This window comes from Nematolebias whitei, chromosome 14, assembly GCF_014905685.2.
Source record: "Nematolebias whitei isolate Nwh7 chromosome 14, NemWhi1, whole genome shotgun sequence".
Classification (NCBI taxonomy): Eukaryota; Metazoa; Chordata; class Actinopteri; order Cyprinodontiformes; family Rivulidae; genus Nematolebias; species Nematolebias whitei.
This window is the reverse complement of record NC_056511.1, coordinates 34,795,595-34,814,886: the sequence shown is the minus strand read 5'-3', so window position 1 is coordinate 34,814,886 and position 19,292 is coordinate 34,795,595. Positions and strand designations below refer to the sequence as shown.

General features: G+C 38.0%; 1 protein-coding gene across 1 annotated transcript in view; it reads left to right on the top strand.

The window, feature by feature from the left end:
- LOC119420636 (roundabout homolog 1-like) overlaps window positions 1-19,292 on the top strand; it is a 119,005-nt gene that overhangs the window by 21,034 nt on the left and 78,679 nt on the right. Inside the window, 1 exon segment of the mRNA XM_037688056.1 lies at window positions 4,785-5,111. Within this exon segment, the coding sequence (XP_037543984.1) occupies window positions 4,785-5,111 (327 nt within the window).

Genomic DNA, 19,292 nt, shown 5'->3' with positions numbered 1-19,292 from the left:
TGTTCACAATTTTAGCACAAGATATTGGATTTAACTGTTTTGTCTGGTAGTAAAATCCTTTATGAATCACCTTCATGTACTGAAATTCTCAAAAAGTAATCATTGTATGAACATTTGAATACCATCTAATGTATTGATTACCTTTTGGAGGCAACCCAAATCCATATAACATATTTAATTGGCTTTAGCCAATGCAACTATGACAACATTTAAGTCATTTAATTTATAACTTACAAAAAAATGGTGCAAAAAAGTATCCAAAGGTAGCAGATGTTATGTTAAGGAATATAGGTCTTTAAATTATTTAAATTGTTTATTGTTAAAATTATTCATTAAGTCCAATTTTAAGTATTCTGTCTTATTTGTCACATCTAGTGTATTGAAACTGGAAAAAACAGTAAAGATTACATCAGTTCCAGGTGTATTCTGGTTTTGGTATGGGCCCATCCAAGAAGTTGGCCATGGAAAGCAATATTCTTGGTCAACAGTTTGTTAACATTGTTATTGTCAACACATCAGGACTGGTGTCTAAATCAGAGCACTGCTGCAAATTCTCAAAGCAATTTGGCATTAGTGGTCTTGTGCTTACTTTTATTGCCAGTTCCACCTGACAGAAGGACACATTTCCAAAAGCAAAACACTCAAAACTTGTCCAAACAAATCAAAACTATCTTCAAAAGCAAGAAGAAATTGTAGTTTTTATTTTCCTCTCCTTTTCATAAATGGTCCCTTCATAATGTGCAAATTACAGAAATAAGTGCTTCACAGAACAATCCAGACCTCGTCACTAGGCCAATCAGGTGCCATTGTTACACACACCCATACTACTGGTACATTTGGACAATATCAGCTTAAAAAATATTACTGGAATTCTTGTATTAAAATAAAGACATTAAAAACTATAATAAAAAAATCCACTTGCAATTTTCTAAATGATAAAAGAGGACAATATTTGCCTTAAACCTTGCATGGCGAGAAATAAATCAGTTGTAGCTGTCTGTCAAATGATTATTTTTTGATCGTTTCATTGAAATCTGACAAGTGGTTCATGAGATATTTTAGATATTTTGCACATAGACAGACAGTTTTGACTTCAACATTTAAGCAAAGGATGTGCTATCTCATTGGTAAGAAAAAAAAAATCACAAAATTTGAAAAAAAAAGAGGCTAAATTCAGATATATTTGAGTCTGGTTCAAGATGCCTACAATAACTTAGTGACCAATTTAAGAGAAAAGTTGTTGCTATTTTTTTTAACCATTTTCAAAACTGAAATAACTGGGCTGCACAGCTGTGATACTCATGGGAAAAAAATAAATAAATCAAATCCCAACATTAATACCCTTTGCCAGCTACTGCCAGCCCAATGAGACATCCTCTTTAGCACTCAGCGCATGTATTGTGGATGATGCTCAGCTCCTAACACTATATTTTAGCTTAACATTTCTAATACTGACCAAGGTATAGACATTTTGATGTTTTCTCATTTCAGTTGTTTGTGGTGGTCATCTTCAACTGGATTGACTTAAAAGGCTCATTAGTTGTAGATCTATATATAGATGTTTTTTGAAAGGTTTACTAAAATCCCATCTAAAAGTCCATAAGTCCATTTTGGTAACCGGCAAGCACACATAAATAAACATGGGTGACAATACAATAAAGTATGATTCATGCAGTGGTAGAGAAATTAAGCTGCATATCATCAGTTCAACTATCATCCATTTAACATGAATTTAGTTCACGTTTTTTATTGTGTACCATGCAAAAGTCAGCATACTGTTTTTCACCTTTTAATGATAAGCTTCTGCACAGTATGACTATTGTTCGTAACTGTTGGTCTAATTGGAGGTTGTGCTCTATATCCCATATTTTATAAGCTTCCGGATAACTTAGTAATTCCAGATATGTGAAAACACATAAAAATGCAACACACTACAAACCCGTTTCACAGTGTGTAAGGTGTTATCAGTGTGGGTAAACACTTGCCTGTGTGGAATTTATTGGTTACAACAAGAATGTAGGAGCTCATCACTCTCCAGCACGGTGGTGATTATCTGCTTTACAAGGACACTGGCACATTTCACCAAGACCTGCTACAAGCTGTGTTAGCTACCGTCTGCAGTTCCATGAAAGAGCACTAAAATGTTCCCACAGTAAAACAGACTGACAAACATGGAAATACCAAAAAAGTTGGAATGATAAATAAAAGTGTACCCCAGCTGTAATGGTCAGCAGCCCCGCTGAACCCCCATTGGCCCCTGTCTCACACTCACTCCCTCCTGCTATTGTTTCAGCCCCTCATGCCATAGTTACTCTTCCCCTGTGTTGTAATGCCTATCACCCATCTCCAGCTCAAGCCTACTCCTTCCAAGCCAGGCCACGCCTCCCTTGTTTATCACAGCAATCTGCCCTGATTCCACTCACCTGCTTCAGCTCATCTAGTTCACCTGCTCTACACCCTTTATAAGCTCCATTCTCCCGCTCCACCAGTACCGAATTATTAAACCTCCCATGGTCCCTGATAGTGAAGCCTTCAATCAGTATCTTGTTCCATAGTTTTGTATCCTTGCCTTGTCTTGCCTTGAACCCTCACCTGTTTTTTGACTCCTCACCTTGCCCCTTTCTGGATTTGTCTGCATATCGGACCACGGTAACAACTCTTGCTCTCCCTTTGACTACTGTTTTGGATCACGACTCGGCCCTGTTCTTGCTTCTCTGCTTCAACGTGCTTGACCCCTGCTACGACCATCGGACCACGCCTCTGGATTTCACCTGCCATGTACAGGCTGAGAAGATTGGACTCCTGACTCCAGCAACCAGCAGACTAGTTAATAAAAAAACTGTTCTTGTTTTTGGACTCCTGTGTCTGGCTTATTAAGAATCCAAAAACCCGTTCTTGACACCAGCCCTTTAAAGTCTCAATGCATTTTTCTATTTGAAAAGATCCACTAATAATTAAGAACCATACTGTAAAGATTATTTCTGTTTTAAATGCACAAGTTCTAGCCCCGCCCCAAAATTTAGTTCTGCAGAAGCACCAACTCTATACTGGGCTACAGTAAAACATATTTTCAAAAGGGTCTTAGAGCTGGGTTATGGGAACCAACAGCTTAAACATAGTGTAACATTCATTAAATCGGAGTACAGTTGTGGCTATCTTGGCAGTGGAACAAAATAAATTAACCCATAGTCTTTTTGTGTTTTTGTTTGAACCAGTAAAAAACTACATCTAGAGCATGCCTTAAAGTGGCACTGGACCCCTATGAAGAAAACAAAAAAAAAACCTGTCAGTACACTTCTACCTTTACTTTTTTGCATTACAGCCAAATGTAAATTATGTTTGGCAAAACGCTGAGAGAGCCATCACAGAGCCTGCCTTTTGGCTCTTCTACTGATTAAAGAACAGTCCTTTTTGTCTCTTCTCCAGAACACACTTTGTCTACTTAATAAAAAAGCCATCTTGATTTGCCTGACTGCAGTACATGGTAACAGTTTCTCTTCTGGCAAAATTAAAATAAGTGTTCTTCTTAAGCCCCAGTATACGCACGCGTACGGTATGCACGTGTGTACGCGGAGGTACGAGCATAACCCCACAGGGCATGTCGCGCAAAGCTCAATTTTTACGATTGCGTACGTGATGTCGCACAATAAACTGCCCGGCGATGGACTGTTTTGTATGCAGCACCAATGTATTAAATTCCCCTTCTTCATCCCTGAGCTGGCATTTTCTTTTTTTTTTTTTTTTTTGCCAAAAGGCACGTGATCTCTTCCTCCTCTGTTGATGCCATGACTGAAATGGTGAGAAATGAAGGAATTTGTCACGTGATAATTAAAATCAGGTCCAGCGTGGCTGCGGGAGTTTTTTTCCCCGACCTGTCAATCAATCCAGTAGGCGTGTCTGCAAATGACCAATCGGTGACCTCAATTTGTCCCAAAGGTAAACGCCCCTTGTCTGCAAAGCTGCTCTGCAGCCGCTCAGGGTGTACGCTCGAGTATGAAATCTGAACCCTCTGCGTACAGTATGCGCGTACGTATGCGTGGACGGACGGACGCAGAATTATACTGGGAGCTTTAGTACAGACTTTTTCTATTTTTCTATTCATTCAATAGAAATGTTCAGGGTCATGGGGGTGGGGGCATGAGCCAATCTCAGCAGTCACTGGATAAGAGGTGGTGAATATCCTGGACAGTAAGCCAATTCAATTGCAATGTGTAGTGTGTGTGTGTGTGTGAGTTGGTATGCTTTGTTTAATCCACGAGGAGTTTGAAAGATGAAGAGGAATTTAAAACATGCGGCATACTGGAGTTGTGTACCTGGATCTCATTAGGGTTATTTGTTGTGTCTTCAGACTCAGTTGGTATATTTCTGTGCTTTTATTTTTCTTGAGAAGAGCCGATTGATTGACATCTCAGCAATGGATAAAGGATCAGAGGTGAATTTTGTGGTTGTCGGGGTTTGTGTGTTTGAAAGTATTGAGTGATATTTCTGCCTTATTTAGAGAGGTTGTGGTGAAATTGGCTTTACACAACATAAATGATAAAAAACACACACCCAGGAGAGAGCTGCTCACTCATTCACTATCAACATGGCATCCAAAAAAGGTGTACTGGAATAAAAATGCAAACAATTAGTAATTTATGGTACTTTTGTTTAAATAGCATAATTGTAATTTTATATAAATGAGGAATCAGTTGATGGATTTAATTGTGGCTACTTGTTACGACATGCAAAGCTAATTTGACAGCAAAGTTTAAACTTCATCTGCACACTGTCTTCTTTTCCAGGGTCTCGTCTTCGCCAAGAAGACACCCCTCCCCGCATTGTGGAGCACCCCTCGGACCTCATTGTGTCCAAAGGGGAGCCAGCCACTCTCAACTGTAAGGCAGAGGGCCGTCCAATCCCAACGGTGGAATGGTACAAAGATGGTGAGCGCGTTGAGACAGACAGAGACAACCCCCGCTCCCATCGTATGTTGCTACCCAGCGGCTCCCTCTTTTTTCTGCGTATCATCCATGGACGACGGAGCAAGCCGGATGATGGCAGCTATGTTTGTGTGGCTCGAAACTATCTGGGCCAAGCAATTAGTCACAATGCATCCCTGGAAGTAGCCAGTAAGTACTGTTTTATGCGTTGGTGTGGATGAAAGTATAGTAAAGTGTGTACAATGGGTAATGCACCAAACATACAAATGGAACTAACAAAAATGTGAAGGTACAATCTACCTGCATGAGCATATGTTGCAAGAAACTGAGCACAAGATGTGTGTAAGATGTAAACACTTATTTGTTGCCTTTGGATTACTTTACTATCCAGTTTTTGGACTGAAAAGTTGGTGGAATATCATTTTTAGACACGCTGCAGTGTATGTCTGCTTCATTCCTGAGTTTTTAATAAGAGATGAGTGCATCCGAACTGAGAACAGTCCTGCTGAATCATAATCTTGCAAAATTGTGAGATGTTGCAAGTTGAATAGACTTTATCTAACACCAGAATCACGTTGCATGTAGTATTACCATGTGTATGTCTTTCTACAGAGGTCAGAGTAGAGGTCAAAAAGTAAAAGGTCTGCATACAGTACCAGTAGAAATGTGAACCACTGAGTGCAAGTTTTTCAAATTCAGAAACAATGGGATTAATCCAGATAATAACATGCACACAGAAGGCACTGATTGAAGGAGGTGTCAGTGACAAAGGTTAACAGCTCGAGCAATCCTTTAACAATCTGCATAACTCCTCATGAGTTACTGCTGAACCGCCGCTTGGATTAGCTTTGTCAGCTTCCGTTGCTCTACTTGGTCTCAGTCTCCTGGGCATGCATCAAGGTTTTAGAATAACAATACCCCTACAGTAAGAGTTTTACCTTTTGAATCATAATGAAGGGAATGGTCAAACTGTATCAAAGTAATGCCAGATCAGCACTTCTACTTTAGAAGCTAAGACCTCTGGTGGAAGAGTTTATTACTTGTAGTTCGTAAAATTTACAGCCCAGTTTTAAAGTCAAGAGGGGGGAATGTGGAAGACTTTTGGAACCTGCCTGAATGACTTATGTTTTTGTACTTCAGCCTTCCGAGTTCACACAGATTCATGGGTCACCCTGGGGCAAGTGGTAAACAAGAAGGTATTTGGCAAAAGCTAATGAGGAGGAGCAAAATGAGGACTTAACTCAGTTGTGGGTAGATGTGTTGTTTTGCATAGACATGACATCTATACATGTAGTATCATCAATCTAACGTCGAGCTACATCAGTGTTGGTTGTCACTCCAAAAATGTCTTCAGCACTCTGTGCAACCATGCTCCAATGATGGAGCAGACGCTTGGCTGGCAACACAGTTTCAGGATATCACATTTTTGCAGTATGACAGATCAGTCATGCAACTACAGTGAATATAAAAATGTCTACACACTCCTATTTGACTGACAGGTTTCAGTAACTCAACAAATGACACAAAGAAAAAAAATGAAACATTCAAACAGTTTTCCACCATTATTGCAACATACTGTATACCATGTACAATTAAGAAAAAAAAAATGCAGGGAAAATAAATATATACCATATTAAATAAATGGTGGTTGCACAAGTGTGCACACTCAAAATTAATAGTTTGTTAAAGCTTATTTTAGTTTAATTCTTAGACATTATTCTTAGGAAGGAGTTATTTAGCAGAACACACCTTGACTTGGTTGTATTTGTGCAGTTTTTCTTGCAAACATGCTCAAAATCTCTCAGAGGTTTATAGAAACAATGACATGGCAGCATCTATCACTTTGTACCTTAGAAACCAGACCAGAGATCAATGGAGCTGTTTTTACCAGGTTTATTTATTTATTTATTTGTCTATTGCATCTGTCTCTGGTTGACTCTTTAGTCATGCTAAGAATACCTTTTCTATACCTCTTCTATTATGAAAGTGTTGTGGAAATTATGTGTGAGGAATGGTAAGGGAGTGTAAGGATATTTCAGAAATATTGTTCAAAATCTTGAGCCCATTGAAATAAAGTAAAAAAAATAATAAAATACATAAATGGATCAGTATATGGATCAGAGCCTCTTTATCACAACAAAATGCTCAAAGTGGCTAAATGGTAGACTATTATATAAACTATTTAAATGCAACTGGCTTGTATTTGTTCACATTCATTAAAACATTAACTTAAGCTGTACTTATTGTTAAGATTTAGTTTAACAAATGATACTATTTAAACTAGAATTAGACTTTTTATGAGAATAGATGATGCCAAACTGGAGTGAAATGCTACTTTAAAACTAAATGAATTATCTTGTCAATATTTTCTTTAATTCTTTCAAAACAGACTGTTGCTTGCAAAATTATTGTTTTCTAAAATTACATTAATTTCAGTTATACGCTCTGTGCATAATCCAATTAAAATGCTATTTTGAGTGGATATTGTAGTAAAATAGAACACATTAACTGATTTTACAGCACAGAGCAGAGCACACGTATTTTTAACACATTTTGAAGTGTTAATATCTGTTTCCAAAAATAAACATTGACAAGTCACAATAAATTAATTTGATAGTTAGTCATGATTTTACTTGTCACTTTAAATGTGATGATCTCACTGTGCCAGAAAGAAGCAACACAGCATTGACAACAATCCCTGAGAGGACTAATGACTTGATCACTTTTCGACAGACATACTGTGAAAATTAAAGTGGAAAATTTAACAAAAAGAAAGCCTTGAGTCAGTTCCACATTCATTTACTGACTGACTTATGATTTTTTTCTGCCGCTGCTACAATTTTTAACTGATGTAAGATGAGACGATGAAAAGTGAAGAGGTGGCTGACAAAAGGAAAAAGCTGAGGAGACAGAGAGGAAGCAGTATCTGTCCGTCAAAGCGGTGAAGGAAAACAAGTTGGCAGAAAATTGAGGTGACGTTGTAGAGTCAGAAACAGATGTAGTACGTGCTGGTGCCTGAAGTGTGACCACAGGGTGGAAAGACTGTGTAAAACACACAACACCGTGCATGTCCACTCACACATATGTACGCACACACCTAGTCTTGGAGCCCTTTATAAAAGTGAAAGAGATAAAATGAGAAAACAGGAAAAAAGATATATAATTCAGTTCCTTTCCAATAAATGTCACAGAAGACACTCAGCATATTTTTCTGCCTGCAGGGACCCTAGAGGACCCTGGGAAATGAACACATGTCCTATTGACCTCAGCCACTTGATTCAATCATGGAGCGCTTTATTGAGGTGAAGGCAAAGTCACAGCCTGTGTACTCTAAAGGTTATTGGATAGTAGAACAGTTTTTAGGTTCAGTAAAAGAAAGGAGTAAATGTTACTCTTAAACTAATTGGACATTGCCATTTGCTAGAGAAAAGGGAGGCTCACGTTGGGCTGAAGGTTGTGCCACAACACGACAGTGAGGAAGTAATGAGGCATGTGACACATAACCATATGGCCGTATTGTTAATCACACAACTGAATAAAATGAGAATGAGAAGTTGCCCCTGATTCTTCTGTTTGTAAAGTCAGGCAGTCTAATATAATACGAAGGGAAATTTCCACCTTGGTGGACAATAAAGTTTTATCTTTATGTCTTATATCTTTGCAGCACGGCGGATCAGTGGTTAGCACTGTTGCCTCACAGCAAGAAGGTCCTGGGTTTCAATCCCCACTTGGCCCTGGGGTCTGTCTGTGTGGAGTTTGCACGTTCTTCTCAAGCTTGCGCGGGTTTTCTCTGTGTACTCCGGTTTCCTCCCACAGACCAAAAACATGCATGTTAGGCTGCCTTCAGGCCTCCCTTGCAAAAGAGGTCTGTGATCTCAATGGGATTTGCCTGGTTAAATAAAGGTTAATAAAATAATGAATAAATCAAATAAATCTTATTTTATTTGGGATGTTATCTACCCCATTAGTCAGTAACAGCTACAATGTTAAAACTATATTAGGTACTTATGGATATATTATTTAAAGTAAAATATAAATATATAAAAAGAAAAGAAAAGTAAACAGTGTTCTAACCAACAAATTCACGCCAACCGAGTCAATAAAACCAAGAAAAGCTTTATGATAAAAGTGTGTTTTGAAAGAAGCTCTGAAAGAGGTCACTGATTCTTTTAACCTTAAAACAATCTTCTCTGTCCAAGGATCCCAGTCTATGTGTAGGCTCATGTGCTGCTAAAGGATCAGATAAATATAAGGGTTAGAGGCCACAAGAAGCCTCAACATCAATAATAAAACTTTAAAACCAAATCTAAAACATACTGGAAGTAAGTGCAAGAACCACAGATGTGATGATTTATTTTCTTGGCTCGTGTTGGAGTCTGCTCTGAGGTCTCGACGATATGAAGACAGTTTATTTAATTTTTGGTCAAAGCAAGTAAGGAAGCTGTTGCAATAGTCAAGGAACAGAGTAATAAAAACGTACACAGTAGTCCCTCGTTTATTGTGGGGAGATCCGTACACTGAAGCCCTGCGATAAGTAAAAAACAACAAAGTAGGAATAGCAATACAGGTGTTGTCGTATCTGTGCCAATACTAAGGAGCATGCTAAAATGACCTTATCAATGACTCTTCAATAGATGTGGGCTAAAAATAAAAATGCTTTTGACATTGTTTTTCAGTAAGTTAAATGATGATAACAATAAGCTTTGGTCAAGTAGAGCTTTATGCCATTTTTTCCATTTACAGTCACGCTTTTAATTTAGGACTTGAGCGTTGGCACAAAGACTATAACTGAATGGTTAGTGTCACACTTAACAATGTTGTTTCACGTCTTCGTAACAATGTGTTACTGTAATAATGAAGCCTACATGTCTAATTATGAAGTCACTAACAATTTGTGCTGTGAGAAAAACAAGGGGCCAAAGAGTTATTTGAGTTCTCTTGGAGAAAGATGGTGAACATTTGCAGTAATCACCAAGTGAGGGTGAATAAATTGCTTTGGGAGTAGCTGAATATAGTGGGTGGTGGCTGCAGTCAGAGGAGATCCTTGGCAGCTAATTCTTTTAATCACGACCTTCATTAGATACATGCGACAGAAAAGGAGAAAAACTTCAATGTGGAATGGGTTTCTATATGATCAGCATTCACTGGTGTTGCTGTATATAAAGCTACACACACAACCATTCTTTGATGATATGATCAAATGTATTCCATATTTTCTGGTGAGACTGAGCAGGAGTCAGGCTTAGTTGTACATCTGTGTAGGCAGTGTTAGTGCTGAACATTGTACAGGTTTTTGGACAAGTTATTTGTGCCATTTTAGAGTTGAATTAAAAGGGTATATATTCTGCCTTTACTAGTGTGTAGGACTAGCTTTGCAGATAGCTAACAGTTGCTCCAGTAAACACCCAAAAGCGTCTTGCTGTTTTGATATTTACTGAAGTGAAGATTGTAAAACTGTAACATACAAAACAAATAACATGCATTGAAGTTACAATTATTGGAATAAATCACACACACATAAGGTAACAAAAGCATTGATACATGACAAAGTATGCATATAATCAACTTAGACAAAATTACAGCCAAAAAGAAGAATGAATAACTAGCGATTTGCACAATGCTAATTTGCATTGAAAATACAATAGGGATGTTAGCGTTATTATCATCTTATTTTTTGCCAATTTTTCAGACCTAAAACAACTTAAAGTGCCCCATATAAGTATCTAACACAAAACAATGCTAATAACGCAACACAACACTCACAGACAGATGTTTCCTGGCAGTCAAAAAGACATAATGGGAAAGTTTATTGCTGCAGAAATGTGGCCTACAGCATGACTCAGCAACAGGCCCAAACTACAGAAGCCCTGCAGGACAAATCACAACTCAAACTCAAACTGTAACTCCTGGGGCAGTGCAGTATATTTAATTAGATTTCACCCATTGGTTTTTAGATTTGCTGTTTAAGACTTTAAAGTTGATATCTGGATGTCTCTATCTTTATATATATATATATATATATATATATATATATATATATATATACCCTTTCCAAAAAATTAGAATATCATGGAAAAGTTTTTTGACTTCTACAAATTCATTCAAAACATTCATCTTTGATATATGATAGATTCATGACAGTCTCTAAGGAATATACAATACTGAACTGTTTACCATCTCCACAATTATAGTCACATCAACCTCAGAGAGACCACTTGAGGTGAGACTCCAGGTACGTTTTTCAGTCCAGTTTCCTATTGGTATTATCACTTACTGAAAATGAGTTAATGAAGGGGACATACAAAGAAACAGAAACAAGTCTATTCTCAGAAGTCCCATTCCTTCTCTGCCTTCCCGTAACCACTAAATAATGGCTTCTCACTTGAAATAGATGTCACTGTTGCTGACAACTTCCTATCTGCAGTCGCTTAGAATAAACACAATAAAAGAGCGTAAGTGGCCTCAGAGGCGTATGTAATATATCCCAGAAACGTTGTCATATTTTTCTCCGTATAGACACGAAGTGAATTTTTTAAAAACGGACAGGAACTGACACATTGTAAATGCTCTTCATTCACATCCACAGAGATGTAAATCAATAGTAGTTATTTCCAATTGCCCATGACAGTCTGTGAAGGCTGTTTTAACTTCTTGTTCCTCATACTGTTTACCTCTTCTTGCTTCCCCCCCAGTTGGCCTACGGTTAGATCAGTCAGTGAATCACTATCACACTTCGGGGACAGCTGGTTTGTGTTTACAGTCTGTAGGCTGAGGCGAGTGCAGAGCGAGTATTGTCTAAACAATTTCAGTCACCATATTCCCCTTTGGCTCAGTGTTTCAAAGAGCTAGATTTGTAGCAGAGTGTCGGACGAAGGAGAGGAGTTTGTTTGGCTTGCAGCAGAGTAGTGAGGGGAAGAGGAGAGGAGAACTACTCAAGAGCCTCTGACATCAACCATATGGCTCTGGGATGAGCAGCAAAAATAATCAGAAAGTAAAATTGTGCCTTCTGTGCTTGTCTCAGTCTACAGTGTATTGTGTCAGAATTGTGCTGTGAACATATGCAGTCCATGCCATTTGAACCAAAAGGCTGATGGCTTCCTGAGAAGGAATCATTTTTGCATATTTACCTTCATTGGCAGAATGATACAATTTATCACTGCAACTTGATAACCCACATATTTTATCTAGCATAATGCAGAACACAACATTTAAAGATTTGCTGTAGTAAGCATATTTAAAAAAAAATCTGCTGAACCTATGTATAATAGACTAGCAGGTGCTGAACTATTTATATATCAAAAACAGAAGAGGGAGACTATGCTTTGTCTTTTGAGTACTTGTTTTGCTTGTGAGGAGTCCACCATACTTTTAAATTCCGACAGCTTTTTGCTGACCAAAATGTTTGCTGGCAAATTTTAAAGAACTATTGATCAGAAAAACAAACAAACAAACAAACAAAAACAACAACAAAAGCAACATTGTGTAAGTACTGAGGTTAGCAAGGCTATGGGTAAATTTATCTGGCAATGTATTTTGGCAATTTAGGTTCCAAATATAAAAATAAAAATGTATACATTTTCATCTTGTGTATTTTTTAAAGAATAGCTGTAAGTTGACAGTTGGCAAATTTTATTAGACTCAAACTAAATGTGACTGTTTGTTGAGAAGGTTTTCTGATCAAGTGAAGTGCTTTTGAACAAGTCATCTTTAAGGCAAACTATTTCACTATATGCTAGACTTAGAGGATCTGTCTGTGACCTTCATTTTTAACTGGAAAAAGTTGGAATGCAACCTCCAGTTCAGAGTGAATCTTTAACACAAGTCTTCAAGTATTGTTCATTAATGATTGTAAACTGAAGTGAAAAATGGATCAACAAACGAAGCAGCTAAGCCGTAATATAAACCTCTTGATTTACCATTAAGTTTATGTTCCAACTCTCAACTATGGCAATTAGGTATGAATATGACCTCAAGAATGAGACGCTGGTTTAAATGGGCTTTCTCCAAAAAGTGGCTAGGTGATAGGATGACGAGCACTGTGATCTGGGAGAGCTCTGAGTAGCGGTGCTATTTCTCTGCATTAAAAGGAATCGATTTTGGTTAGGGCATCTGATTAGGATGTCTCCTGGGCACCTTCCTTTAGAGGTTTTGCGGCTTTGTCCCACCAGGAGTAAACCTTGTGGTTGTTCCAGAACTCCCTCAAGAAATTATCTATCCTCTCTAAGTTGGGTAAGCCTTGGGAACCCCAAAAGAAGCTGGGGAGAGGGATGTCTAGGTTTTCCTCTTAAACCTGTAGCCTCTGTGACCTAATCACAGATAAGCAGCAGAAAATAGATGGATGAATGTAATGACAATGTTTCTTTATTTAGCTTACTTGAATAATTGTGTGGATTTAAGGTTGTGATTTGATGAGATTTTTCCTCACTTGCTCTCATACAAGACATATGTCTTGAAGATGCTTGTATCATTGGAATCATGATAGCAGGGTTTCTGCTCTTTGGCACCAGCGGATACCTATGTTATTGACTATTAAAGAAGATGGCGACAGCAGTTTTGGCCATGGCAAAGCTGCTGACCCTATGCAAAGGTTTGGTTCGTGCTTCGGGCACTCAAAATCAGCTGATTTACGAGCTAAACTGTAAGATGGAAGCGATTTGTGAGAATCGCAGGCCACTTGCAGCTTCTGGGACTCGCCAGCATGTTAGGGACGACCTTGTAGGGAACTAATAAGCAGGGACCAGTGGAATGCCCACAAATTGGGCCATTTTGGATCGAAAGTACCAGTAGAGTTCAAGGCTGATGAGAAATAACAGTCTGCCTGAAAAAATCAGCAACTGTGGCTTATCTTAATCTGACTCCCCCGTTTGGCCTCGAAGCAGGCCGACTTATCAAATTACTCCTGGGTTATGGGTAAACTAAGGCTCTGTCTATCCCAACCTCATCCCCCTCAAGAAATTCTGTGAATGCTTATCAGATCTGTCAACATCTTCACAGGACTATGGACTATCTGGAAGTGCTTCATGGACAAATCTCACCGTCTTGTCATCAAATGCATATGTAATGTGTCTATAAATGTGCTTGCTGGTAGAGTTTTTCCTGATAAGGACAAGATGTGAAGAAATATTTTTTGTAACGTCTTTATCCTTTCCTAGTGGTCTCTTCCCCTTTTCAATCTAAAAGGAGAAGAGGCTGCGCTCTTAGGAGCAGCAGCAACGTGCACTCCGCCCATCTTTTGGACGACTCTACAAACATATTCTCACTGTATTTTGGTACAATGATAATAAAGCTTATTCTGATTCTGATGTACCGGTAATTTTTTGTTCCTGTGCTGGTAACATGCTTGTAGTGGTATTGTCTTTTTTGAATGCTTTTTTTATTGTTTGCAAAGCCCATGTGGGTAAAAAGTCTAAGGTTGCATGCAGTCAACACTGAAATAACTCAATGAATTAGATGATAAATTTGATGCCACAAAAATCAAATTACAGGATGGACGGTTCAGCGAGTAGCTTAATGAAGGTTTGGCCATAAACTAGCTCTTAATTCAACACAAAACATTGCTTTGAAAGCCCTTTTGGTTAAAACTAAGTTAAGACTACCCAGTCAAAGTGTTACCTCTTACCAGGCATATGCTCGTTTAATATAAAAATGGCATTATGGATAACTCAGCGGACCAGGAATAAGCTCAACAAGAAATCTGAACAAATCCTGAGTAGATGATTGTGAGTAGTAAAATATTGCAAGGAATAAAAGCAGCTTTAAAGGTATAGTTCTACAAAACTCATTGTTAAATAGGATGATATGTCTGTACAGTGTGCCTCCAGGTGCTAAATCTTGAGTAACATTAGACATATGCTTTGGGTCTCTCCCTCTCACATGCCTCACATTCTCTCATATGTATGGGTAATTTCATTGTACTGCGTTTAATGACAATAAAGGCATTCGGATTCTGATTCTGATCTCTCCACATCTTCTCCTCCACCCCTTTAAATCATGCAAGGTATCATTTTGTTGTAATATATTCATCTCTGATCGTTGCCAAGGAAATACTCTGAATCAGCCCATTGCAACTGTCGCTGAATATTTCTCCCCTTTTCTCCCCACTCAGCATTGAACTTTTCTGCTGTTGCTGTTCACTGCATTCTTGGATTGCTAATGCATCTAGATGTGTATCTAATTCCAATGAAACCCTGTGCTTGTTGCGTCAGTTTGCTCAGATGTCATGCCCCCCTCCCCCCCACCCCTCCACCACCAACACTTTTAGTGATTTGTAACGCAGCAAGAGAAACTTCCCGGAGGGAAAAGTAATCAGCTCTGATGTAGCTGCAGAACAGTTTCTAACTACTGAAATTAATTAGCAATGAAAACTCGTCATCAAGTCACAACTTGCAACGAACCATGCACAGAGAAAAACAAGATGCGCCTAGTGTCCCGATATTTCTTACTTGTGAACTTGTCAACATGGATATATTAGGGGTTTATAGCAGTTGAGTAATCCTGCTGTCACTGAGAGAAGAGGGATGGTTTTGCATTTGCTGTGATATTGGAGTTATCCATCGTCTCTCTGTCACTTTATAATGTCACAGCCAACAGCGGCCACCAACCTCATCCGTGCTCTGGGTTAATACTAACTTCCTTGGGGGTCAAAGGTTGTGTCACTTTTTCTCTTCAACCTCGTGTCAGTTTTCATTTGCCAAAGCTTTTTGCTTGCCTTATCTTAGCTGCACTCATCTGTGTCACATCACTAAGAAGAAGTGGAGAAAGAAAGAAATCTCTGTTAAGTCTGACTGTCCCTGTTCGGCATGAAAATGAAAAATGAGCACTCGTCCAGATGGTGCACAGTGTAATTGTGGTTTGATGATTGTTTGTGATTCAAATGCCAACTTTTTAGACTATCATTAAACTAATCAAACTTCTTATGCAATCTACTGGATGTAGATGCTGCTTTGTATTTTTATTTTTTAGTATCAAGCAAAATAATATATTCAAAATTCCAGACTGTGAAAGCACCTAAAACTTTTAACTTGCTGTTTATTGCTTAGCTGGTTCTATGCAAATGCAGGCGGTGGACTTTGGAGAGCCAAAATGTGTCGTTCTTTAACAGAATTTGTTACAATGACAGTTTAGATGTGAAATAAGTGTCAAAATAGATTGTCTTACAATAAGCAAGTTTATTAACAAGGGTAAAATACATTCAAGGAACACACAAGATGCAAATACTTAGAAATATATTTAACCAAAATTGCCAGTAAAATCTTAAACAAAATTTGTCACAGTGCTATTTCTTCTTCCAAGTGTCTGTTGGGGACAATGTTCAGCTACTCCCACAATAATTTTTAGCTACATTTGTTGTTGACCATGACAGATTGGTGGTTTGTACTGTGGTCTTGTAGTCCTGAGGATGCCGGTTCAAGCTCAGGTTGTGTTAAGAAGGGCATTTGGCTTAAAACAAATGCCAATTCTTTTGTGTAAGTTTGATCACTGTGGCGACACTTATCAAGCAGAGCAGCCAAAAGAAAAAGGATATTTGCAAAATTAGGTAAACTATACTAGCCTTTGTGTTTTCTAATGTCAGCTGGCTGTGACAGCCATTTTGAATAGGCCTAAGTCCAAATCAGTTGGGGATATACATCCAATGAATACGTTCAAAATCAAACTGAGAACCCCCCTGCCACCCTCCCCCCCCACACACACACACCCTGCACACACACACATACACAAGAAAATGCATTATTGCTCCACCTTCCAGCTGCTTGATGACAAGTTCTAGATGGAGTCCTACAAAAATTGGGAAAATACCTTCCTGATATTTATTTATTTATTTAACATTTAATTATACAAATAGTCTCATTGAGTCACGAGGACTCATTTTTAAGTGAGAGATGGTAACTGCACCAATATTACACGCACAGCAACATGACAAATCATAAATTATGGGCATGAATACCAACATCATGAAATCAGGGGAGGCTGAATCTTTGTTGGGCACTAACAGCACCAACATTTCTAATAAGTTGAACATTTTAATAAAAAAATAATAATGTTCAAAATTACTGAAATAGCACTGGTATTAGTAGTTAGATTGTAATTAGCTGGCAAAAATTGTATAGAGGAATAAAAAATAAATTAAAAAAGCAAAAAAAACACAAACAAGAAAACAATCATATGAATGCTGGACCCTCATTTACATGTTAATACAAGTTATTTCAAATAACAAATCAGAGTGATTTAGAACACAGTATCCACTAATAATGAAGAATCTACCAGAAAAAAACCCATCTAATAAAAGCAGACAGTGGTGATGTGAATAACTGCTGATGCTGCAGTGGAGGCAAAGACTATTTATCTGCTATGTTTTGCACCGCTTTCCCACCACAAGCTAAGATTCTGGTATCTTTAATGACCTGCAGATGTGGTGATTTATAATGTTCAGCAAACTAGGGGATGAAGAGGGGGTAGTTTCTCAGTGGAAAGCAGAATAATGAGATGAACAAATTCCAAGACACTACAAGCATTCTTATGCCTGCTTGGCTGACAGTTCTGTATCCCCTATTTTCTGCCACTTTTGTCCTCCCTGTCTTCCTTCTGGAGCATCGCTGCCTCTGTCTCCCAAGGGAAAACTTCTAAATGTGCAGACAGGCTTGAAGAAGCTGTTGAAGTTGCTTAGAAAAATCTATAATGACCAGTAATACGTTTCCAATTATGGTATAAAACTGTTGAACACACTATGTAAGGCTTGTGAGATAAGCAGAGGCTTACCAATGTGAATCTCTCTCGGTGATTGCAGTCATGTCATCGGCGTATAAAGACATATTGAAAACCATGTTAAAGCTGAAATAGACACAGCACCCTAGTTAATTTGTTTAAAACAAGTTTTAATGCTATATGTTTTAATAGTCATTGATCCTATACTTTAAGCTGTGTTTTTACACACAAACCTGATATGTTATCTCCTGAAATTTAGGTATTATGAGGCTTCTTTAGTGTGCTATAACCCATCTAGTACATGAATGAATGAACCTATGGGAAAGTGTATAATTTTTAAGACTATTTCATGTTATTCCTGAAGATTCTCAAGTTCAAATCCTATTGCATATAAAAACGTTAAAAAAATACCAACATTTAGTAAAGTATCTAAAGCTACCAGAAAGTTTTTTTTCTTTTCATTTTGCCACCCATCCTGTGTTTACCTTGTGGAAACACTGATTTATTCTTCAACTTTTCAAATTATATTAGATATATTATCTGATTCATGCATTAGACAGCAGAAGATGAGACGCCAGCTGCTGAAGGAGAGGATGAACCTGAGACATAGAAGAAAATAGTCAGACACAGAAGGGGGACTAGAGATAATTAAAAGGATTTTCAGAGTGATATAGCCATTAGCACTGGGACTCCTCATTCATTTATACACTTATAAATTCTTCTCTACATACACATTAAAACCAGATAATGTACCTGCTACCCATGCTACTATTGGAACATAAATCTCTGTTTTCTCCACACCAAGTTATTTAATATCAGTCATGCAAAGCACAATGCAATTCAGCTCATTTACATAACAGCAATCTACTTGTAATTTGTAACAAACAAACCTATAAAAAATGTGTTGTCACTTAAAAGGCTTTTTTTCTTTCTTTCTTTCTTTTTTTTTTTTGTTAAATGGGATATCTCTAGTTCTTTAAGAACACTGCGGTGACACACCTCTGGGTTTTTATGTCAAATTGAAAAATGTGCATGATGTTAATAAATGGTTTCTTTCCTCCCTTTTGTATTGTAACTTGACACTTACACCTATGAACGGGACAAATGAACAGCCACAGCTAATCTATCAGTTGTGTCTTGGTAACTTGATTCACAGGTAAAAATGGTAGGCGATCTGTAAAGCTGCATACCGGTAGTACAATGCACATTATTGTAAAATCAAGTGGAGGCAATCAAATCAGAAAAAAAAAAATCTTTCTTGGTATGAAATCTTTGACACCACAGTAACTATATATACCGGTATATACAAACTTGTAGCTCACCCTACTCTTCCAATTGGGCAGTTCCACTTCACTTCAAACTCGGACCCTCTACCAAAGGCCTTAGCTGTTCCTAGGATTGTGCTCTTCTGGACATAGGTGTCTGAGGTTGTTCATGGGGTCTGTTGGATTCACTCTTCCAGTTTGGGGGTCACAACACCAAGTGTTCCAATGAACACTGAGACTACTGACTCCTTGACTCTCCACAACGCCTGTATTTCCTTGTTTAACTATTGGTATTTCTCAAGCTTCTTGTGCGCTTTTTTCCTGATGTTACAGTCACTTAGGACTGATACATCCATCACCACTTCCTCTTTCTCTAGCTATATATATATATATATATATATAT